At 46.9% G+C, this 24803-nt stretch overlaps 1 protein-coding gene across 4 annotated transcripts in view; it reads left to right on the top strand.

The window, feature by feature from the left end:
• Window positions 1–24803, top strand: part of ERG (ETS transcription factor ERG) — a 323925-nt gene that overhangs the window by 225141 nt on the left and 73981 nt on the right. For all 4 annotated transcript variants that reach the window (XM_055569950.1, XM_055569949.1, XM_055569946.1 and 1 more), the window contains one exon: window positions 24010–24227. In XM_055569950.1, coding sequence (XP_055425925.1) covers window positions 24010–24227 — 218 coding nt within the window. The remainder of the gene's footprint in view (window positions 1–24009; window positions 24228–24803) is intronic.

Genomic DNA, 24803 nt, shown 5'->3' with positions numbered 1-24803 from the left:
AGTCTTATGAAAAAAGTTGCAAAGTGTTTTCCATGTTGGCTTTTCATGTTAGTATTTGGTGTACACTCAACAAGCACAACGATTACTCAATCGTCTGCTATCACTGTGGGGGACTTTAATAGACTCTTGGAAAAAGAAATAAATAGAATTTGGTGGTGCCGAAGTTGATGATAAGTTTCATTTTCCTTTTTCATGTTCTGAAGTCTGAGTTTATTTCACTTGGTTCCTGGTACAAGGTTTTGCTTAGGAAACTGTTGGACACATGTACTTATGATATATAAACACCACTGCAGAGTGAGGCCAGGTTTTACTATCCCTGGATCCCCTCGGCCACCCAGTATGCCCAGTGTGTATTGAGGAAGTGTGAAAGTGAAAGTTGCTCAGTCGTGTCCGACTCTTTGTGACCCCATGGACTATACAGTCCATGGAATTCTCCAGGCTGGAATACTGGAGTAGATAGCCTTTCCCTTCTCCAGTTGATCTTCCCAACCCTGGGATAGAACCCAGGTCTCCCACGTTGCAGGCAGATTCTTTACCAGCTGAGCCACAAGGGAAGCCCAAGAATACTGGAGTGGGTAGCCTATATCCCTTCTCCAGTGGATCTTCCTGGCCCACGAATCAAACCGGGGTCTCCTGCATTGTGGGCGGATTCTTTACCAACTGAGCTACTAGGGAAGCCCTGTGTATTGAGTAAAGTCATTGGAATTAAGACAGGAAAAAAAATACAGATAATCCTTACAAGTAAATTTTTGTGTTTTTTACTGTACAAGTAGAGATAATTAAAAAAAAAATCCTACAGCTTTGTCTGGGAAAATTACAAATTACTGGGGAAATCTTTGAGACAAATATTTCAAGTGTTAACATTCACAATGTATAAAGGTTATATTGGATCCAAATGAGATTGTGTATGTATGCATACTCTGCACAGAAGGAGGGCATATGAGGAGTTATAAGCCTTATTAACACAAACATAAGGGTTTCTAAGGTGGCTCCGTGGTAAAGAATCTGCCTGAAATGCAGGAGACCCAGGTTCAATCCCTGGGTCAGGAAGATCCCCTGGAGAAGGAAATGGCAACCCACTCCAGTATTCTTGCCTGGGAAATCCCATGGACAGGGGAGCCTGGTTGAGTACAGTCCATGGGGTTGCAAACAGACACGACTAAACGACTAAAAAAAAAACAAAAACAAATAAAACATAAGCCTATACACTGATTTCTTTTCCTTTGTAAAAGCAAAACATACAGGCTGCCTATAAATTCAGTTTTTCACTTAGTTTATTTGAAAGTAAAAATGAAAAACAATTTGTCATAGGATGTGTCTGTTACAAATTAACATTACCTAAAAGAAAACAAAAGGAAACATTTTCAGTATATCCTAAGAAGAAAGATAATAGCTCAAGGCAATAAAACAAAATTATTCTAAGGAGAGGATGCAATTAATTGTATCCATATGATTCATTCATTTTTCTAAGAAGCAATATCTTCCAAAGCGATAGAGCCTGGCTCACAGAGATGATGTGTATGAGCATTTATGGCTGATTTTTTAATAAGATAATGAAAGAACCATGAGATCTTCTCGAAAGAGATGTTGAAATCGTATCACAGTGCATGGCACATTGTAATGAGTCAGTATATGTTTGAAAGTGACTCAATGAGTTCATGATTGATGAGTATAATATAAAAACAAGTATGTCCAAAGTCTGAACAAGTTAAACTTCAGCACAGATTTCTCAGGTTCTCTGAATGAAACTGTTCTTGGTAGAAATGCTTCTGTAATGGAAACTTTAGTCCCTATGGGCTTCCCTGATAGCTCAGTTGGTAAAGAATCCACCTGCAATGCAGGAGACCCCGGTTCCATTCCTGGGTCGGGAAGATCCCACTCCAGTGTTCTTGGGCTTCCCTTGTGGCTCAGCTGGTAAAGAATCTGCCTGCAGTGCAGGAGACCTGGGTTAGATCCCTGGGTTGGGAAGATCCCCTAGAGAAGGGAAAGGCTACCCCCTCCAGTATTCTGGCCTGGAGAATTCCATGGACTGTATAATCCATGGGGCTGAAAAGAGCTGAGTGACTTTCACTTTCACTTTTAGTTCCTACTGGGGTCTCAGGAGCTACCATCTAATTGGATAAGAGGCTGGGGGCATGGTTTTCAGGTCACATTTTCTTTGTGAGGACACATTTGTCTAGATCGCTGGCTTATTTGGGGTGGGTGCATGTGGTGTAGAGTGAACTCTGCAAGGCTCCCTTTGAGTTGCAGTTGTCAAAGGGGAATTTAGAATGTCATACATTTTAGCATTATTAACTGTGCTGAGTAGGCAGTCAGAATTTCAGTTATTCCATGATTCTTGTAAAAAAAAAAATCTTTAGGAACTGAGGCCAATGCTATAGGAACTTTGCAAACCTTTGCTTGTCTCAAGTTTAATTTTTGCTTTTTGTTGTTGCTGTTCAGTCGCTAAGGCACGTCTGACTGTTTGCGACCCCATGGACTGCAACACGCCAGGCTTCCCTGTCCTTCACCATCTCCTGAAGTTTTCTGAAATTCGTGTCCCTTGAGTTGGTGATGCCATCCAACCATCTCATCCTCTGTTGTCCCCTTCTCCTCCCGCCTTCAGTCTTACCCAGCATCAGGGTCTTTTCCAATGAGTCAGCTCTTCACATCAGGTGGCCAAGTTGCAGCTTCAGCTTCAGCATCCGTCCTTCCAATGAATGTTCAGGGTTGATTTCCTTTAGGATGAACTGGTTGGATCTCCTTGCTATCCAGGGGACTCTCAAGAGTCTTCTTCAGCAACAACAATGTTTGCTTTCAGGAAACAAGTTCACGGTATCCTTGCCATATTAACCCCAATATCCGCCTCCCTCCATATCCATGGAAGCAGGTGGACCATCCCAGCTAGGACAGAAGCACTGTTGATGAACTGCCTCTGCGGGATGAGGGAGGTACAGGTCCCTGTAAAGTGCAAATCTCATCCACACACAGGCTTTCCCTGACTCTCCACCACAAACCTTTCCCCCAGAGCACTAATAAACCCTGATGTGGACAGAGAGGAATTTCACCTTTTCTCCCTTTCTGCACTCAGCTGCAGATCATTGGCTGATGGCCAGTGAGATCTTTGAAGATGGCAGGAAGCTGGAGGGAGGAAGACAAAGGTTCCAGTACCTCCCAGAGTGGGTGACAGGCCACGGCCTGACTGACCCCTGTTGAGTGTGCATGTGGCCCAGGGTCACGGATGACACATTAACACACAAACACACACACACACACACACACACACACACGGCAAGTGTACTTGACACTTTGTTAACCAGGCTGAATCCACACAATGTGCCAGGAAAGCAAACTTTTTTTTGGTATGCAGATTTCACTTGACATTGACCAGTTGATCGTGTGAGTCGCATTTGTATTACTTTTCCTGTCTTTTGAACCCTGAGGGGTAACTACTGAATAATTCTTGGAAGCCCCAATGTCAAGGTGCAAATTAGTTGTATTTCTATCTGACCTCAGATCCAAACCCTTTGAAGCTGGCGATTTGATGAGAGCACATTGACAGTTACAAAACCCGTTCTCTGCGTGTCTGTCGCTGTTCCTCCTTCTTATTTTCATGCCTCGAATCTCAACACACTTCCTCCTGATCTCCTTTCTCTCCTGCGCCTCCAACCACACAGACACACCTGCCCCTGCTGTACCTAACTTGTTAGTACTGATACAATACACTAGTCCTTTGAAAATGTGTGTTTCTGATTTCATACTTTCGTGTCCAGCTGCTTTTGGGGAAATTATATCATGACTTGGGTTCAATCCCTGGGTGAGGAAGATCCCCTGGAGAAGGAATGGCAACCCACTCCAGTATCCTTGCCTGGGAAATCCCATGGACAGAGGACCCTGGCTGGCTACAGTTCACAGGATCACAAAGAGTTGGACACAGCTGAGCAACTAAAAACAACAGCAGCATCTGTTGAAGATCTGGGGCCAGATGGGAGGAGAGAGGGTTGTTTGGGGACACAGAGCAAGAACTGCATTCAGTCCCTCCAGTGTACATGCCAGGAGTGTCCTTATTTCCTTGGACACACTTGCAGCACAAGAATTTTACAGTGACGTGTTATTGCTCATGAACTTGAACATGAACTTGATTCTGCTTTCATTTATTGAGTCTTTCTCTGAACTGTTAATACAAAGTGGGACCTCATCCACATAAGAACAAGGTCCTTAACTCGGTGACTTGAATCCCAACGTTGGATCCTGAGTTCCAGCGGCCCGTCCAAATAAGTCCTTGAATTAGTAGAGTAGGAGGATGTTCCCGCAAAGTCAAAATGATGGAGGTCATAACTCGCCAGGTTAACCTGTCTCTTCTGGTGGATTGAAAGTTATCTTCACTGTTCAGGTCACTAACAAGTGGCTGCAGGAATAGTTAACAAGAATAACAAGCTCAGAACCCACTTTGTAGGATTTATGGGTTTCTAGGGGCTGAAACATGTTGGGAAATCGGATTCTATTTTAGGGTAAGAGAGTGACATGATAGGATTTTCATTTCCATGGAGAAAAGAAAAGTATCCCTCTCTCTCTTTCTTCTTCCTTCTTTCCTTCCTTCCTTCTTCCCTCCTTCTTTTCTTCCCTTCCTCCCTCCATCCTCCAAGCAGTAGACAAACTCGGCACTACACAAAGCACCTGCATACTAAGAGTTCGTGCAGTAGACATTCCCTGTGTGTGCATCACGTGAGGACACTTCTCCAGACTCTGAAAACATCACTGAAGAAAACACTCTGCCCTCAAGGAGCCTGTATCCCACCCGCGCCCCCCACCCCAGTGCTGAGGAATCTTCCCCTCTTTTTTCCCCAATGTTTTGTCCTTCTGTTAAAGTGATACAGTCTGTCTAGAATAATAGACCTTGGGGAGAATTCACCTTTATATCTGGAGAAGGCAATGGCACCCCACTCCATTACTCTTGCCTGGAAAATCCCATGGACGGAGGAGCCTGGAAGGCTGCAGTCCATGGGGTCACGAAGAGTCGGACACGACTGAGCGACTTCACTTTCACTTTTCACTTTCATGCATTGGAGAAGGAAATGGCAGCCCACTCCAGTGTTCTTGCCTGGAGAACCCCAGGGACGGGGGAGCCTGGTGGGCCGCCGTCTATGGGGTCGTACAGAGTCGGACACGACTGAAGCGACTTAGCAGCAGCAGCATCTTTATTTCATTGCCACCAGTGTGTGCACTCTGGTTACTTTGCACATGGTCAGGGTCAAGTGCTTGTCATTTGAATCAGATACCTTTGCGAATCAGTTTTAAAATGAGACACCTACATATCATCCCTAGCAGGGATATTAAAGACAGAGGATATTCCAAGTAAAAGAGACAGATTTAAAAATGAAAGCCATCTGGTCATTTAAAAAAAGAGAAAGAGATGTTTTTAGCATTAATTGGAGCTAGTGGTAAAGGATCTGCCTGCCAATTTAGGAGATGCAAGAGATGAAGGTATAATCCCTGGGTGGAGAAAATCCCCTGGAGGAGGGCATGGCAACCCACTCTAGTATTCTTGCCTGGAGAATCCCATAGGCAGAGGAGCCTGGTGGGCTACAGTGCATGGGGTTGCAAAGAGTCAGACACAACTGAGAGTCTGAGCACACAGCAAATAGCCTTAACTGGAGAGTGGCACATGCCCATCCAGAGATGCATGGAGTGAACCAGAATGGACGTGTGGAGTATAAGCAGGAAGTCTGTGCCTGGGCCTTGGAGCCTCTCAGCCCCAGACCAGTTTCTCAAGAGGGCTCAGACCCAGGGCACAGCCAGCTAAGCAGTGCGCAGGTGGTCTGTAGCCTCTGAACGTTTCCTGCTGGTCTGGGGTCCCCCATGGACCCCCTCTTATTTTGCCAAAAGACAGATGGCTTTCAAGAAGGCTCAGCTGGAGTAAGAGGCGCGTAGGTAGTTTGTGGCTAGCAGGGGTTGGAGGAGTGGGCAGGCAACCTGCTTCTTTAGTAGATTCTGTCCAGTCTTAGGGAGTCTGGGGGCCAGCAATCAGCTGAGCAGTTGGTGTACAAATGGTGCCTGTCCACCTGACTCTTCGTGTTTTAAGTTCTTATGTTTCAAAGTGAACACATCACTTAGTGCTATCTTGGGAGACTTCAGATTGCCTTTTATTTATTTTTTCTTAATGAGAACCCTCTTGTCAGCCTAAGGGGATGGCCAACAAACTTGCTTTTTTTGTGGCACTTAGCCACTCAAAATATGTTCTTCATAGAATGTCTTATCACCCTTAGACTGTGGGTTACTTCAGAGAAGACAGGCCAGGTCCTACACGTTTACATCCCTAAGCAGTAGTTCTTAATCTTGGGGTCTCAGGACCCCAACATCCCTAAAAATGCCTGAGGTCACTAAAAGTAGTGGTGAATATGGGTTATATCTGTTGATGTTTCCTGAATGAGAAATAAAAGTTGAGACATTCTTGGAACATTGATTTATGAATTCATTTAAAAATAATAATAAACCCATTATAGAACCTTCCCAGGTGGCCCTAGTAATAAAGAATCCACCTGCCAATGCAGGAGACATAAGAGATGTGGGTTCGATCTCTGGGTTGGGATGATCACTTAGAGGAGGGCATGGCAACCCACTCCAGTATTCTTGCCTTGGACAGAGTAGCCTGGTGGGTTACAGTCCTCGGGGTCGCGAAAGAGTCAGACACCACTGAGCACAGCACAGGTACTTAAAAATACTCTGGGTGTTGCTGTTGGTGGCTGGAGTGGAGTCACAGCCGGCAGCTGGGTTCTCGTATCTGCCTCTGCAGTCAGCCCGTTCTGCTCTCACATGTCCTGTGGCCTCTGGAAAACCTTACCGTACACGTGTCAGAAGATGAGTGGATAAGATGCAAATAACGTCCTTGTGTGTCATGGAAACTGAAGGGTTTTGGAACCCCAGGGGGTTCTTGGAACACACTTTGAGAACCACTGGCCTATAGTTCGTATTCTGGTACCTGACATGGCACTAGGCAGTGAATTAAACAGACACACTTTCTTGGGATTCCCTGGAGGTCCAGTGGTTAGGATTCAATATTTTTACTGGCTGGAGCCCTGGGATTCAATCACGGGGTGGGCAACAAAGATCTTGCAATCCCCTTCCCCACCTACAAGTGAACACATTCTTTGTCCTCTTATGAGTTGAATTGTGTCTCTGTAAATTCATCTGTTGGAGTCCCAACCCCTAGAACCTCAGGCTCTAATCCTACTGGGATCAGGTCTTTACAAAGGTCATCAAGTTAAGATGAGGACATCAGTTTGCTGACAAAGGTCCATAGAGTCAAGGTATGGTTTTTCTGGTAGTCATGTAAGCCCGTGAGAGTTGGACCATAAAGAAGGCTTAGTGCCAAAGAATTGGTATTTTCAAATTGTGGTGCTGGAGAAGACTCTTGAGAGTCCATTGGACTGCAAGGAGATCAAACCAGTCAGTTCTAAAGAAAATCAGTCTTGAACATTCATTGGAAGGACTGATGCTGAAGCTGAAGCTCCAATACTTTGGCCACCTGATGGGAAGAGTCGACTTACTGGAAAAGACCCTGATACTGAGAAAGATTGAAGGTGGGAGGAGAAGAGGGCATCAGAGGATGCTATGGTGAGATAGTATCACCGACTCAATAGACAGGAGTTTGAGCAAACTCTGGGAGATGGTGAGGGACAGGGAAGCCTGGTGTGCTGCAGTCCATGGGGTTGCAGAGTCAGACACGACTTAATAGCAACTGAGCAACAACATAAGGTGGAGCCTGAATCCCAATTGGCTGTGTTCTTTAAACAAGGGAACTCGGATGTAGACACAGACATGCATAGAGGGAAGACCTTCCTAGGGCCCTGGAAGATGACAGCTGTCTACAAGCCCGGGAGAGGGGGCCTGGGGCAGCTCATGGCCCTCAGGAGGAACCAGCTCTGCCCGTGCTTTGATTTTGGATTTCTGGCCTCTGGAACTATGAAAGAAGGAGCCTCTACTGGTTAAGCCCCCAGATCTGTGGTACTTGCTTTCTCAGCCCTAGGAAACCAATGGTGGTGGTTTAGTCACCTCAGTCGTGTCCGACTCTTGCAACCCCATGGACTGTAGCCCGCCAGGCTCCTCCATCCATGGGAGTCTCTAGGCAAGCATACTGGAGTGGATTGCCATTTCCTTCTCCAGGGGATCTTCCCAACCCAGGAATCGAACCCAGTCTCCCGCGTTGCAGGCAGATTCTTTACCGACTGAGCTATGAGGAAACCAATACACAGACTCTACACTGAATGTTGACATTGAATTCAGAGGTAGCCACAAGGCCCATGTTGACAATGTATAGACAGTTCAGCAGCAGAAGAGGACCCACGCTTTATGAACAAGGAAGTGCATTCTCCCAGCGAGAGCTTGGAGAATTAGGGTCCTCCACCCCCAAGCACAATACCCACTGCTTCTGAATGCCTCCTCCTTGAGGCCAAGCTTATCGTTGTGTTTAAAGAGGAAATGGCTGGTCATCTGCATCCTTGCTCCAGCCCTGAAACTTTCAGTCCTGCCTAAGGCAGGCAGCATGATGTTCTGGCCTGTCATCTGCCAGAGCTTCCGGAACCTGCGAGCCCCACGCTGGCTGATTTGGGGTTGGGGATCACTTGGGTGCTGTGTTTCCTCTTGATTTCAGAGGTAGGTCTCCCCAAGGCCGCCCCTTAGAGCGGAGCCTCAGTGGCGTGTTCCCTGTGTGTGCAAAAGCCTTTCAACAGTGGTCATGCCCATCGACAGGCTCTCTGAATGAGAAGCACGTCTTCTGAATCCCTACAGTTTTCTGTGCACGATGACGAATAGGAGTTCCCATTGTCCTGGGGACAAAGGACGGCTGTAACATCTTGTGAGGCGTGGCTTTTGGTGTCAGCGTGGTGTGTGTAATACATTCATGTAGGTCACGCTGAGCTTTGAAAGTGATCAAACTAACCAGATAGAAAGTATTTTCCTTGCAGAGCCTTTCGGAGGTGGAAAATGTTGGTGTGTCTTGGGAAAGAAGACACTCCCTGGGCTTTGAGCCAAGACGTCTAGAGAGGTCCCCATCTCGCTCCCAGTACCACCCAGGTCCGGCCACGGCCCCCAGCCTCACGTGGCCCACCTCCTCACCCGGGGCTGGTACTTCCTGTCCCTCCTCTCCTGAGATAACACTTCCTCCCTGGCTGCTGCTGATCGCTGTGCCCCACCCTCAAACCCTGGTGCCCACCTCTGGCCTTGTTCTGCTATTGCCTCAGCCTCCTTTAAGTTCTTGGGCTGCCCAGGTGGCTTAGTGGTAAAGAATCTTCCTGCCAGTGCAGGAGACGGAGCTTAAATCCCTGGGTTTGGGAAGATCCCCTGGAGAAAAACAGGAATGGTAATCCACTCCAATAATCTTGCTTGGAAACTCCCACTGACAGAGGGGTCTGGTGGGCTGTGGTCCCTAGGCTGGCAAAGAGTCGCACGTGACTTAGCAACTAAGCAACAACCTTGAACTTTGCGGAGGCCTAGCCTCCTCCATGCAGACCTCCCTGACCACTCTTAATTAAACACAGCAGTCTGCCCTCTCCTCCTAACCCAGCCCCGCCTCTTCTTTCTTTGGGAGAACTTACCACTTTCTCACCCAGTTCTCAGCACAACATGCCTGCCTTCCCCCGTGTGAATCTTGTTAAGTCAGGCTCTGATTCAGTCGCTCTGGGCTGGGGCCTGGGGTTCTGTGCATCTGACAAAGTCCCAGGGGATGCTGCGGCTGCTGCGGGCCCAAGGGTCAGACTTTGAAAAGCAAAGTTCTAATTCACAGGTCTTTATAGACTTCAGTCTTAGTTTTGAAATTATTTTATAGAGTGTCCCTCTGCTTACGCATAGTGGTCAGTGCAAGTCTACCAGACTGGGAGACAGGAAGGCAAGTCATCTTTTGTACTACGTCAGTTGCCCTTATGGGCTTCCCAGATGGCTTAGTGGTAAAGAATCTGCCTGCCAATGCAGGCGATATGGGTTCGATCCCTGGGTTGTGAAGATCCCCTGGAGGAGGAAATGGCATCCCACTTCAGTTTCTTGTCTGGAGAATCCCATGGACAGAGGAACCTGGCGGGCTACAGTCCACAGAGTCACAAAGAGTCAGGACACAACTTAGCAACTAAAGAGCAACAAGAAGTTGCCTTTTTAGATAGACTTGGCTCAATGCGCCCCTGCCCCCGCAAGGCTCCTTATGCAAATTAAATGGGTGGGTGACTTAGGGAACTCCACCTTCTTGGAAAGGAGTTATCTCTACGCAGACCTCTCTTTGTGCCCATATGGTATGCACAACAGTGCACACGATTCTGAGCCCTGGAAACTTCCTTTCTTTCCTGGAAAATGTGGGAAGACATAGACATCCCTGGCTCTGCTTCTTCCATGGGGATTCAGCATAAAAAGAGTCCCAAGTAAGGAGGCAATCTAAAAAGCAACACTGAGATCCTTGGATAGACATTCTGAAGAGTTTTAGGCCACTAAACTGTTCTGCAGGATAGAGTGATTTTGGTAAGAACGGCTCTACAGATTTTTAAAGAGACCGGTTTAAAGAAGGGCTCAGGAGAGCCTCGTTGGGTATGATCGAGTATGCGTGGTTTGAAATCATTGGACAAGTTCACAATAAATAATTCAAATGCGTTAGGTATTGAGATCAACACTCTCAGAGTCGTAAAACTCAAGTTTTGCTGGCAACTGGCTTGTTGGTGCAGGAACAGTGTTCCGTTGACAGGGTCCTCCCTGGTGCCATGGGCTAGATCACGGGCGGTGAATGAGCTCAGCGTGGAGCACGAACAAAGGTCATGATACCCTGGCTCCTTGGTCTCCTTCCTGTGCAGATTTATGCGCTGGAAAATCTGGTGCAAAGCACCGGCTTGGCCTCCCGGCCCTGGGGACGGACGGAGGCGTCATCACTCCCAGGGTCTAAGCAAGAGCTTGGCCGTGACGGGCCTTCACCGTGGGGGGGCCCTTGGCTGTTTCCACAATGGGAGCTGGCGCCTATGAAAAAGAAAATGAGTTTGTGTTTATGTCTGCTCTATCCGTTGTGCTGTGCAGCCCTTGACAATAGTTAATTGGGAATGAGCATGGAAAGGGAAGGGAGGAATTCCTTGGAACACCTCGGGAAAAGTGGGGCTTCCTACCTAGGCCCCCTCTCTGCAAGCCCCCTGCCCTACCCTGCCTCATGAGAGCCTCAGTCTCTGTAAGACTTTCTGTTAGCAGAACCGTATTTTACTATTACCGGTGTGTGATGTGTTTTATGGAGAACGCCAGAGTTCCCGTCCAGGAGCTTAGGTCCTAACTGAGCTTGAAGACTTGAAATGAGCTCTCAGAGTCTGGACTACTTTCCCAAGAGCACAGAAGTTATCCCATTGTTGTTTGGTCATTCAGTCGTGTCTGACTCTTTGCAACCCCATGGACTGCAGCACACCAGGCTTCCCTGTCCTTCACTAGCTCCCAGAATTTGCTCAGATTCATGTCCCTTGAGTCAGTGATGCTGTCTAACTGTCTCATCCTTTGTTGCCCTCTTCTCCTCCTGCCTTCAGTCTTTCCCAACATAAGGGTCTTTTCCAGTGAGTCGGCTCTGCACATCAGGTGGCCTGTGTGTTGGAGCTTCAGCATCAGTTCTTCCAATGAATAGTCAGAGGACTTGGCAAATTAAAACCCAGGGCAGCCTGGGAAGTGCCCACAGTTCTTTTTGAACTTGAACTTGCAGGAGCGTCTGGCAGCTCCCCAGAGGACAGATTTCCCCCCATCCCCACCCCCAGGCACATATTTGCTCAAAGATGGAGAAATTGGGGCCTGTAGTTTGGCCCTGGCAGGAAGAGAATGTCAGTAGTTAAATACAATAGATTTCATTTTAGAGTGTGGAGGGACCTCAGGAAACATCAGGACACCAGATCCTAGTTGAACAGATGAGGAGGCCGTGGCCCCAGGGCACGCGGCTGCTTCTCACACTAGTCACTCCGTGTTCCTGCCGCTCCTTTTAAATTCCCATGTGTCCATCCGGATGCTTGCAGAGTGCATCTGGAGTGATGCAACCGTTGAGGGAATGGCATCGCTTATAAAGATTAAGGGAGTTACGTGCCCCCCCTTTTATGGGAAATTTGGGGTTGGAATTTTGCAGGGGTGGGGTAGGTACCTGATGGAAAGGTGCTGAAGGGGTGACAGGTGTGTGTGCGTGTGTGTGTGTGTGCGTGTGTGGAGGCCAGGACATCTGCAGCCCCTCATGCTTGCCAGCATTTCCCATTGTGCCAGAATTTTCTCATGAATAAAATTCTTGGAATTTTCTTGAAAACAATGAATCCATGTGTCAGAGATTCATGGATGAGACACATTCCAGATGTGCGGCGTGCTGTGTTTTTAGCGTCTGGGTGTGTGTTTGGAAAAAGCCAAGCCTAGAGCTGCCTGTTTTCATGGAGCTTCTGGGGAGGAGAGGTTGAGATGCCTCCTTTGGGACTCAGAGAAGGGCTGCTCCAACGGAGGAGAGCTGCAGACAGCTCTGTTACAGCTGTGGGCATGGGGTGCCCTTCTCAGGGGCCACTGTGCCTCTTAGAACCCTAATCGCTTGCAGCCTCACGTGCGTGAGAGCGGCTTCAGAAACCAGAAGGGTAGGAGTCCCGTGAGCCTCTTAGCAAGACTGCCACAGAATCACTTCCTTGTCCCATTGTGTTAGGAACCCCATGAGGTTTTAGGGGAAAGTTAAGATGAGGAGCATCATGAATCCCACATCCTGGAAGAGATGAGTTTTGCAGGGAAGTTTGAGGACGTCCCTGGTGGCTCAGACGGTAAAGCATCTGCCTACGATGCAGGAGACCCGGGTTCGATCCCTGGGTCGGAAAGATAACCCTGGAGAAGGAAATGGCAACCCACTCTAGTACTCTTGCTTGGAAAATCCCATGGACGGAGGATCCTGGTAGGCTACAGTCCATGGGGTCGCAAAGAGTTGGACACAACTGAGCCACTTCACTTTCACTTTGAGGAACATTAGCTGGGCTTCCCTGGTAGCTTAGACAGTAAAGAGTCTGCCTCCAATGCAGGAGACCCAACTTCAGTCCCTGGGTCGGGAAGATCCCCTGTAGGAGGGCATGGCAACCCACTCCAGTATTCTTGCCTGGAAAATCCCACGGACAGAGGAGCCTGGCAGGCTACAGTCCATGGGGTCGCAAAAGAGTCAGACATGACTGAAGCGATTTAGCAAGCAAGCACACGCAGTTCTAGGGAAATTAATGGGAATTATGAGAACGTGGTGTATTACTGATTCACTCATCTGTTCATCCGTACATCCACTCCTTGTACAGAGAACTACAGCAGTGTGCCAGGGACTGTCCCAGTTGTTGCGTGTGTGCTTGCCAAGTCAGCTTTTTGCGACCCCATGAACTGTAGCCCCCTTGGGCTCCTGCGTCTGTGGGATTTTCCAGGCAAGAATCCTGGAGTGGATTGCCATTTCCTCCAGGGGATCTTCCCCACCCAGGGGTCAAACCCACGCCTCCCATGTCTCCTTCAGTGGCAGGCGGGTTTTGTCTTTTTTTTGTTTGTTTTTAACCACTGGCACCACCTGGGAAGCCCCAACCTGTTGTTGAGGCTACAGTTGCCAACAGGAGATCTGGATTCCACGCAAAACTTATAGTTAATCGACATTCAACAAACTAATGTAGAATTGCAACCGAAAACCCACATAAGAACTGGACCAAGGACTATAAAGGCTAAATCACATGAGACTGAGTGCTCTTGACCATAAGAAATGTCAGCTCATCCTTCTCCCCATCTTAGATAAAGATACCTGACTTTTAAAGTTGGTCCATAACAGAGAAAGAGTGACTAATGGCATGCAAGAGATGACGCGCCTTTCCTGGTTCCTGGTGAATATGACTTGAGACGGATATTCCAAACTCTTGTCTTGAGTGACGTGAAGAATTTGGGTTAGTCACATCAACTTTTTTTGGATCATAGTTGGGATGCAGTATTAAGGTTTATAAAACTTGTCCTGTACGCTAACTCACCTGGCCCACTGGGAGCCCTGGTTGGGAGTGGGATGGCTGTTATCAACATCAGCTTTATAGTTGGAGAAATTGAGACTCACACAGGGATAAGGCATTGCTTCAGTCGGGTCCAGTTCTTTGTGACTCTGTGTATTGTGTAGCCTGCCAGGCTCCTCCGTCCATGGGATTCTCCAGGCAGGAATACCAGAGTGGGTTGCTATTTCCTCCTCCAGGGGATCTTCCCCACCCAGGGATCAAACCTGGTTCTCTTATGACGCCTGCATTGGCGGCTGGGGTCTTTACCATTAGTGCCACCCGGGAAGCCCAAAGCATGAGGCGGTAGGACTTACAGGTGAATATGCAGTATCCAGGTTCACCTGGGGATAATGTTATAAAGTGGATTCTGCTTCAGGAGGGCTGGGGACAACGCAGCCTCCGGATCTGCAGTGATCCCGCAGCAGCTCACTGTGGGACTAAACTTGGAGCAGGACAGGGTTGAGGAAGTTTCCGGGGTGACCCAGGGATCAAGGGAGCCTGAGGCTCTTAGCATCGCCAACCCCCTGCCACCTCCAACACCCCATGCTGCCTCCAACATTGTGGAGCACCTCCGTCGTGCAGCCTAAATGTGGTGGTCGAAAGTGAAATGCAGACCATCTTTTCATCCCAAATGAATTATTTCAAATCGGACGAAAGTAAGATGCAGGCTTTTGATGAATGTTCTCTGAGTGTCATGTGATGACAATGTTTAGAGAAACACGCACACGTATGCAAAGTCAGGAGTGGAATCCACCCCACACAGAACCAAGAGGGCTCAGAAGGCTCCGAAAGGGTCCGGAACACATTCTTTGCTCTCATTCTGATGCAGACCCCACAAACAGGATGTTTCCACACATGTTTTTACACTTTTTGTTCATCTCTAAAGAAGGAAAGAAGCCTATGGGGTAAAAAAAATGTGTTTCTTTGTAGGAGAACAAAGGAGCCGTTAACATCACTTAAACACACTGTTGCCTTTGTTTTTTAAAAGCCAACTTTACCGGGGCTTGATGGATATACTAAAAGCTGCAAGGTATTCAATGGTTACAACTTACTGCGTTTGGAGATAAGCAGCCATAAACATATCCATCACTTCCCAAAGAAAGTTTCCTCCTTCGCTCTTATTTATTTTTTATGTTTTGTGATAAGAACACTTAACATAATATCTCCTCTCTGAGCCAAGTTTGTGCCTGGAGGACACATGGTTTGTTAACCGTGGTGTGCTGCTGTGCGGTAGAACCCGGGACCGTTACTGCCCCTGCACACCCGCGCCCTCGTGCCCTCGGATGGCCAGGCCAAGTATGCCCACCTCATCCTCTTTTCTCCAGTGTCTCACACAGCATCTGCACAGAAGTGAGAAAGTAAACAGGAGAGTTGTTTTAAAGTTATGTTTGTGGGGTTTCGAATGTTTGGAGGTTCATTTAAATCTAGTTCTCATTAGGTGGAACCAAACTCTTCTCTGTTGACGTTTTTCTCCACTGTGCCAGTCTACTAGGGTTTCAGCTGCCCCATTGACTGCTTCTCTTCTTGCTTTGCTAATCTTCATTTTCTAGTCAGTCTTCCTGATTGCATATGTGGTCTAGCGCCGTAGACTCTCGTTTAAGCCTACGTAGATTTCAGTCATAAACCCGGCAAGTCATGTGCTCCAGGATCACATGACTGAGGATGCAGTGCCAATGGCAGGTCGTTTCGTAACTCCTAGTCCCTGACCGCACAGTCAGCCTCACAAGTGTATATTCCCTTCTGTTGATGTGAAAAAAGGTTTCGGACCTACAGATCTATCATGGGGTTTTCGTAGAATTTCATGACTTAGTTCTATGATTAATAGAAGTATCAAAAGACATGTTATGTTATGAAGCTATTTGATCGCTAGGAACACACACACACACACACACAAACACACACACACGATCCTGCCCTGAAAACGCCTGTATTTTAATAAAGGCAGCAGTTGGAGAATATGTGAGCAAAGAGAATCCCCGGGGCTGGCGAGGCAGCTCACAGCTGAGGAGAAAGCTGGTAAGTTTAGAGCAGGGAAATTCATCGGAAGGTCATGGGGAGACTAGTTTCCAGCTCTTTTCTAAAGGGCTTTGCTTAGGGGAGAGAAAATACCTTTGAGTTTGAGAAAGAAACAAATCAAGGTTAAAGGGGAGAAATCTGGTTCTTTTTCCTTTAGGCAACAGTTGCCCCAAAGGGACACCCCAATAAGGACGGTGGCCAGGTTCTCTACAGTGCTCGATGAGCAAAGATAGTAAGGATGAGAGACAGATGGGTGTGTGTGTGTGTGCATTAACATGCATGTGTGAATGAACATGCGTGCATGTGTATATGAATGTGCATGCATGTGTGCACCTACGTTACATGAGTCTATGTGCATATATTTATGTATTTTTGTGTGTACATGTGAGTAATGAATATGCATGTGTGTAAGTATGAATATATTGTATTGGGCAAAAAACTTTGTTCAGTTAGTGGATAAAGTGTTCCACAAAGTTCTTCAAAGAAAATGAAAAATATCTTATTTTGACTTAAAACCAAACAAACTTTTTGGCCCGCCCAATATTTATGTGTGTGTGTATGGATATGGAAGTGCATGTGTGTGTGTATGAACATGTATATGTATGAATGTCTATGTGTATGCATATGAATATGGAGGTATGGATGTGTATGTGTGGATATATGTGTGTATGAATACGCACAGTGTGAATGCATGTATGTGAATGTGTGTATATAAATATATTTGCCTGCACGTATCTCCTCACAGTCCTGGGTCTCATTCTTCTAGCGCCAGGCTGGTATTGCAGTTGTAAATGTGTTTGATATGAAGCGATACCACATTGGAGAAATAAGCTCTTAAATGGACCTCATTTGCTTACATACATTTTCCTTTGAGGTTTATCCAAGATTTTTTATATTTGGGGGGGATTAAAATAGCAATGTGTTAAATGAGAAAAATGTGAGATCAAAGCTAGATACTGCCTTCAATATATGATTTTAATGTTTCCTCTGCTGAAGAATTAAGGAAAGAAAGTAATATCAAGAAGGGGTAAAATGATTCCCACGCATACTGACAAGACAACTTGAACTCACAGTGTTTGGCTTTTTTGTCATAGTTAAAAATGTTGTAGTTAAAAGGCACTGGTCAGATGAGGTTTCTTGTCTCATGAGATGTTGGCAGTATGTGAATCAAAGCTGCACGTGCTGAGAATAAAATTACTGAAGGCCTGGCCTGTTGTTGGGCAAATGGAGTGGCAGTCTTTCCTAGGTGCCTTGTCTATTTTATTTGTGTTGCTTTTTTCTCCTCTAAATGAAATAAGAGTAGGCTTTCCAGAAGCACCTACTGCATGCACTCTGCCTTGAAGAGAAGTTATGAACAGCTGGGCTTGAGACAACCCAATAAATCATCTTCCAGTATTGCTAGGTCTGCCTCTGTGTGGCTCTCACTGGAGCATATGGATAAATGTTCCTACCTGCCCAGTTCTTCCTGTGCCGTATGGACTGCATCCACCTGCAGTGAACACATCACTGATGGCCTTCAGTTAGGGTCTGAATTATCTGATTAACCAATGAAAAAAACAGGTTTGTTGATTCAAACTATTAAGTTGTTGTTCAGTCACTCAGTCACGTCCGACTCTTTGCAACCCCATGGACTGCAGCACACCAGGCTTCCTTATCCGTCACCATCTCCTAGAGCTTACTCAACCTCATGTCCATCGAGTCAGGGATGCCATCCAACCATCTCATCCTCTGTTGTCCCCTTCTCCTCTTGCCCTCAATCTTTCCCAACATCAGGGTCTTTTCCAGTGAGTCAGCTCTTTGCATCAGGTGGCCAAAGTATTGGAGTTTCAGCTTCAGCATTAATCCTTCCAATGAATATTCAGGGTTGATTTCCTTTAGGAAAACTAGTAAGAAAAGCTGATTAAGTGTACCTGGGACCCATTGCTGCATAACTTTTAAGACCATATGCTATGCTATGCTAAGTCACTTCAGTCGTGTCTGACTCTGTGCGACCCCATAGACGGCAGCCCACCAGGCTCCCCCGTCCCCGGGATTCTCCAGGCAAGAACACTGGAGTGGGTTGCCATTTCCTTTTCCAATGCATGAAAGTGAAAAGTGAAAGTGAAGTCACTCAGTCGTGTCCGACCCTCAGCGACCCCATGGACTGCAGACCTCCAGGCTCCTCCATCCATGGGATTTTCCAGGCAAGAGTACTGGAGTGGGGTGCCATTGCCTTCTCCGTTTAAGACCATAGGAGAGCTTGTACTGTACTTAGAAGATTCCTTCCTAGTCTCCAGCAGGCTTATCTACTTGCTCTCCTGACCCCTTACTTCCATCCTCAGTGCTGGGACTCTGGGCGTGTATCCCCTCACCCTTCTCCCGGCCCTCCTCCCCACCAGCCTGTCTCTTTCTGGGTGGTTCCATCTCTTGTCTGCGCTGTCAGGGCTGCTCTTTGCTCAGCTGTGATGAGGCCCTGGGGAGACAGTGTGAGGCTGGCCAATGCCTTTTTTCTGCTTGCCACATCCAGAGCGGCGAGTGTCCATCCACGGACCCTGCTGCTGCCTCATCCTCATCCTGACGTCACTCTTCTTCCCAGCCCCTCCCAGTTCTCATCTGTGGGCAGGAAGGCTTCCTGACCTCACCATGCTATCATCAGGACTGAATGACCAGCGTCATCTCCTTCCTCACGCTTGCGTGTGCAGTTCTGTCTGATTTTGCAGCCCCACGGACTGTAGCCCAAGTAGCCTCTTCGTCCATGGGATTCTCCAGACAAAAATACTGGAGTGGGTTGCTATTTCCTCTTCCAGGAGTTCTTTCCCCACTCAGGGATCAAACCCATGTCTCTTGTGGCAAATGCACTGGCAGGCAGATTCTTTTACCACTTGAGCCACATGGGAAGTCTTGGCGTCGGATACAAAGTTGAGCACCTAACTCTGATTCTTTGCAAACCCATGGACTGCATGCAGCCTGCCAGGCTCCTCTGTTCATGGAATTCTCCAGGCCAGAATACTGGAGTGGGTGGCCATTCCCTCCTCCAGGGTCTCTTCCCAACCCAGGGATTGAACCCATGTCTCCCTCATTGCAGATAGATTCTTTACCATCTGAGCCACTAGGGATGACCATAGTTCATAAAATGTAAGATGTCATTGATGATAAAATGAATCATAATTTTTCCAGCCATAAAAGGAGAAGAAATGCTGTCAATAACCCATGACATGCCATCAATGGTGAGATGCATCCAGATTTCAGAGCTGGTAAAATGTGGAAAATGGCATATCCTAAAGAAAAAAAACAACAGTGAAATAGAATTTAAAGGGATGCTCATATGAGCTGCTACCAGTGTAAACTGGTTTATTAAGTGATGGATCAGCTGTTTCTGAGTCAAGAGAAGGTATTGATGTCATAAAGGTGTTGGCTAAAAGATGTCGTTTTCATAGCAATGGAAGCAGTTACGTGATGTACCAGATTCTGGTTGGTTATGCGTGGGAGAAAAGGCAAACTGTGGATTTTGGATGGCCTTGGCTTCCTAAAGTGGACATTGTATTGTGATAGCAAGGGCTTCTATAAGAATTTTTTTTTCTCAAGTGTGACCATAATCTTAACATGCTTATCCCACTTGGTTTTCCATTTGTTTTTCATAAATTTGAGGCACATAAGACTTGAGGAATCTGAGGGTCGCCTTGGGAATCCTGTCTTTTGGACATCTAGTTCTGGCCATTTTCTGGGTTTTTGAAAACCACGCAAGGACCATTTCCCTCTGTATGTTCTCCTGGCTCCAGCTGTGAAAGAGAGCCGATCATTCTTTAAGACTTTGTTAGTTTCAACACTTTACCACACCCAGATTTTCATGAAAACTTAAGTATGTTGTGTTCTGTGTATTGACATTTCAGTGTTTTTATGAACCATGGGGATCAAAAGTTAGAAGCCAAATTGAGTCCAGATCCTTATTTTATAATTCTTCTGCTGGAACCATAGGAGCCTCTCAGAATATTCATCTGTTACAGAAAAAAATTCATTTGCTACAGGACCTCTGAAATCTTTTGCTGGAAATGTCAGTATGCTTAAATGTGCATTCAACTTTTTTTTTTCTTAATATAAGCATTGTGGATCCTTTGTTGTACCCAAATCTGGTTACCTAAAAACAGAATAATATTTTAGTCTTACGTTTGAAATATAATCTAGTTGAGTTCTCTTCACTTTCTGGAACTATTGGTCAACTGCTATGACCAAAGTCCAAAGGAATGGGCCTCATATGTTGTTGGTGTATTCAGCATTTAAATAATAATAAACACTATGTACTAACACAGCGGTCCCATTTGCTGGGGGGCCATTTGCTTAGAATTTATGCGTTTCTCCTAAGTTCATAAAAATGGCATTGGTCGCCTGCCACCGGCCACATCAGAATATTCCAGCTTTCTGGAGCTACAGAAAAACACCCCTACACACCAGCACACACCAATCTAAAGTTCACGTCTTTTTATAGTAACATAGAGGCAGGCATATTAAATTATTATGCCACGTTTCTGCCAGGTTTGGACTTTTTTTTTTTTTTTTTTGAATTCTCTGTTATAAAGCAACCAAAACAGTTCCCGAGTCCCCGAGGCTGGCCGAAGGTTCTGAGGGAATAAGCCATACATGTTAACTAAGGCATCTGCCCACACCTTTGGCAGGTAGGCAGGTAGGTAGGTGAGATGGCTGTGGACGAGGAGGGAAGCCAGGTGTCAGGGGAGCATGGAGAGCACCCGTCGAGGCCAGGAACAGTCAGTTGCAGAGCTGGAGACAAGGGCCTCATGTGGTCCTGGTTACCAGGCCCTGTGCAGCGGCCCATTCTGGTTTTAATCCCACTGGGCTCGCTCGTTTCCCAGCTTTGAAGTCCCAGGGCCGCTGGGGTGGGAGAATCCTATGCCTCAGCCTTTGTCATTCATCCTGGGACCAAAGGGATGATGAAACCTGCATGTAATAGACAAAGTCCCGTGGGTGAACAAAGGCATGCTGTTGGTGTATGGCGTTCCTTTTCTTCTAAAGAACAGCCGTTAACTTTAGGGAGCCTCCTTGTTTGAAGCAGGTCTCTGAAAGCCACCCTTAGCTTCTTTTTACCCCTTCATTGTTCTGATGTGCTGAGTTGGTGTGTGTGTGTGAGTGTGTGTATGTGATTCCATTTATTATTTATTTTTTCCTCACTTGTACTAAGTCCTAGATCTTTGGCTGCTTTGGCTTACTTAGCATCCCTCCTGGGCACGCTCTCTTGTCTTGACAGAATAAGGACAGCACGTCACCCCTTTTGAAATGAAACGTTGTATCCTAAAGCTGTCTCATTTTTCCACGACTTCTCCTCTAGCAAAGAAAAGCAACTTTTGCTGTTCCGAAGGCTATGGCCGTCCTCATGAAGGATTCATGCAGAGGAGAGTTTTCAGATATGCAGGAAAGCTGTGTGCCCCCCGTATCTCTAGCTTTTGTCAATTTCTTCCCCTAAATCGATCTCCGTTAACTTTGATTTCTTTCTTTAGAAGACCATGTGGTGAAATAATGCTATGCCAGATGTGAGGATAGGTCCCTCCCGCCCCAAACACACACTGAAGCGTTGTTTCAGTTCTCGTAAGCTGGTCCAGTGTCTAAATCCTATGCTGCATTTACATCTTTGGTCATTGGGTGTGTTTGCCAGAATATCCTGCTTTATCTAGGGATACACTCCTATTTTAACATCGTTACTCTTTGTGCTGTGAAAGCCTTCTTCTTACTCATTTATGATGTGAAGTCTGTCCCTCGATTTAGCCCGTTTCTGCCGGTTTTTTCGTGTTTCTCTTAAGCCAGTGAGCCAATGCTAACATTACATAGTATGTTATTCCCCTCCGAGGCTTGGTGGGGTCTGCAGGACCAGGCAGGAGAGCCTTGTTTTCTTTGTTCTGAGTGTGTAAAAAGCATTCTCTCCAGTGCTGCTATGGGAAGGCAGACCCTGTTTTGCAAACTTTATTGAAGAAGCTCTAATTTTGCCTTTGTGGATTAGCAGGACTGCACTAAGTCTGTGGTGCCGACTTGATTTTTAACCCAGCATCTGTGAGTTGAGACCCCTTACATCTGCTCGCTCCGTTTGTGATCTGTCCAGAGAGCCCCTAGATTCAGGTTCCCCACCTCAACCTCCCGCCCCACTCCCCATCTGCCACGCCTGTTTCTCAGATTGGTGCTGTTTGCTGACGTGTTTGCTTTTGCTGGGTGGTCAAGATGCCTGCTTTGTGTTCTTTTTGTCTTTCCTGTGCCTGCTTTGGGCTCTCCGGTTGGCAGAGCACACGGTTTTGTAGAGTTCGTGTTACTGTTTAAATCCTCAGCTCACTGTTTCCCCAAACATCACAGGGCTCTGGTTCTAAGGGATTTTAGCTATGTCAGTGGGGGGCGGGGGCTGTTACCTCTGCACAGACACCTGGCTACCACTCGGATCCAGAGCATTGAGTTTGTTCCTTGTGATTCTCCCTGCTCACTGATTCATAGCACACTGTGCCCGGCTGGCTGTGAAGTTCATGCACTTGGAGAGTGATGAAGTTGCTCCCTGGGTAGGTGGGGGGAGGTAGAATGGGAGGGGGTACACACTGGATTGGGGGGTGCTTTGTGAAAATGCGTGTGTTCCCTAAAGATTCAGATACTTCTTTGTATCTGTAGGGAGGGAGGTTTCTCTCTTAGAAAGGCTGCTTTGAAGAGCTTTATTATTAATATTAACAACTGGGGTGAAGAAGAGCATCCTGACTTAAGTATCAATTCAAACAAGAAATGAGTGCTAACACAGACCCACATCCCAAACCGAGAAATGTTTAAGAAGAACGTCCTAGGCTCTGGGGGCAGGAGGAAGCCGATGATAAAACACTTGTTGGAGTCCTCATGAATTCCCTGCTTGATCTTGGGTTGCTCACTTCCAGGTGAGGTCGGACCTTTCCGGATCTCAGATTCTCCCCTCTGGGGGATGGGAAGTCCGGACCAGAAGGTTGCCATAGTTTTCCATTTTTAAAAAAATGTGTGATGCAAACAGCATTTGCTTCTCAAAAGCTAATAGCAGTACCAAGGGTGTTTAAGAAATGAAATAAACGTGAATTCCCATACGGACTTTTTTTTTTAACTATGGAAAGCAGAATTGGATTGTGTTGTAGTTATTCTGTGTAGCTGCTGCATGAGGTATCATTCAAGCAGCTGAGAGTTCCCAGTCATATTTGCCTTTGTGGATTTGGCTGTAGAATGTCAGCCTGGCCATAGGCTAACCTCTTGTTTGACTTAGAGCCTCAGAAGAATGGTCCAACAATGGCACATTGCTGTTTCTTTTCAACAAATCATGCAAAATGAGCAGAGATAGGAATAGAAATCAAGGGTGAGAAAGAGCTATTCACTGGTATAGGTATTTTAAACATCCTAGAGGCCTCTGGTTAATTCACAGCTTTTTTTTTTGGTTCATTTATCATCCAGATGTTTGCCATCATGGAAGCACCACTTGAAACTCTATCTCAGCTAATAACTTAGAAATGGAAAAATTTGTATCTTTGTCTGTCTGTCCTTTGGTGCCCCATTTCCCCCACACTCTTCTTCTAAGTAGCTCTTCTTTAAAATCTCCTGGGAATGTGGCAGTTTTGCCAGATGCTTAGGTGTCAGTGGTCACATGTCTGCTTTTTAATCTTCGTGACCATGCTGTACCCTGTCTGGTTGAATTATAGATTGCATTTGTCAAATAATGACACATGCAATTGGATGTCTTCTAAGACCTTTGAAATTCAACTTCCTTGAGTCGAGATTAAAGTGGATATTATCTGCACGGCTGCAGTCAGGCCTGGCATGTTTGGGGACCTGCAGGAAAGTTTTTCTGGGTCTGCCAGTTCCAACTTTTACCTTCTTCGGGAAAGAAAGCCAGCTCCTTTTTTCTTCTGAAAGGTAGAAATGGACACCAGAAAAGGTACCTAAACAGTGGGGTCCCAGTTAGAGATGACTCTGACGTTAGCGACTTTCTGCAGCACGGCTGTTCCTTGGCATGTCCTGAAGGTGTGTCTCTCTGGGCGTTTAGGAAGCGTTATCAGTCGTGAGCGAGGACCAGTCACTGTTTGAGTGCGCCTACGGCACGCCGCACCTGCCCAAGACGGACATGACCGCGTCCTCCTCCGGCGACTATGGACAGACATCCAAGATGAGCCCGCGCGTCCCTCAGCAGGACTGGCTGTCTCAACCCCCAGCCAGGGTCACCATCAAGATGGAATGTAACCCTAACCAGGTGAACGGCTCAAGGTAAGGAGACCGTGGGCTTGGATCCTCCCAGTTGCCTGGGTCCCCGTCCCCTGAAAAGGCCGAGTGAAAATGGATGGCATTGCCCCCGAGACATTGCACAGGAATCCTGGGCGAGGCTGCGAAAATGTGTTCGCCAGTGGTTTGCGTGGAGGACAGAGGTTGTGAAAAACCGGTAGTATATTTACCGAGAACTCGCTTTGAAGAGGAGATGTGCAGTTCTCATTTCCCAGGCATGAGGGCGGCGTGGGAAGGGGGGCCTTGCCCACATATGGCAGAACTCATCTCGGAGGGTTTTCTTGCCTGGAAAGTAAAACTGTCTTCAGTTTAAACAGCGGGAGAGTGTCAGCCCGTGGGCCGACGGCACCGCGCTCGTCTGCCCCACGTGATGCTGCGGATGGATCCGCTGCCTGTGTCCGCCTGCCCCTCCCCCGTCGCCGTCTCTGAACGCGTGCTTTTCCCTCTCCTCTTTACTTAACACTGAAAACCAAGCGCCAGCGTCACTCGTAAGTGTTAACTCTTCTGAGTGTGTCATGCCGCTGTCACCTAAACGCAGCGAATTAGCGAACGTGTTATCCC

The sequence above is a fragment of the Bubalus kerabau genome, chromosome 2 (assembly GCF_029407905.1).
Source record: "Bubalus kerabau isolate K-KA32 ecotype Philippines breed swamp buffalo chromosome 2, PCC_UOA_SB_1v2, whole genome shotgun sequence".
In the NCBI taxonomy this organism is placed as follows: Eukaryota; Metazoa; Chordata; class Mammalia; order Artiodactyla; family Bovidae; genus Bubalus; species Bubalus kerabau.
This window is presented reverse-complemented; position numbering and strand designations above follow the sequence as displayed.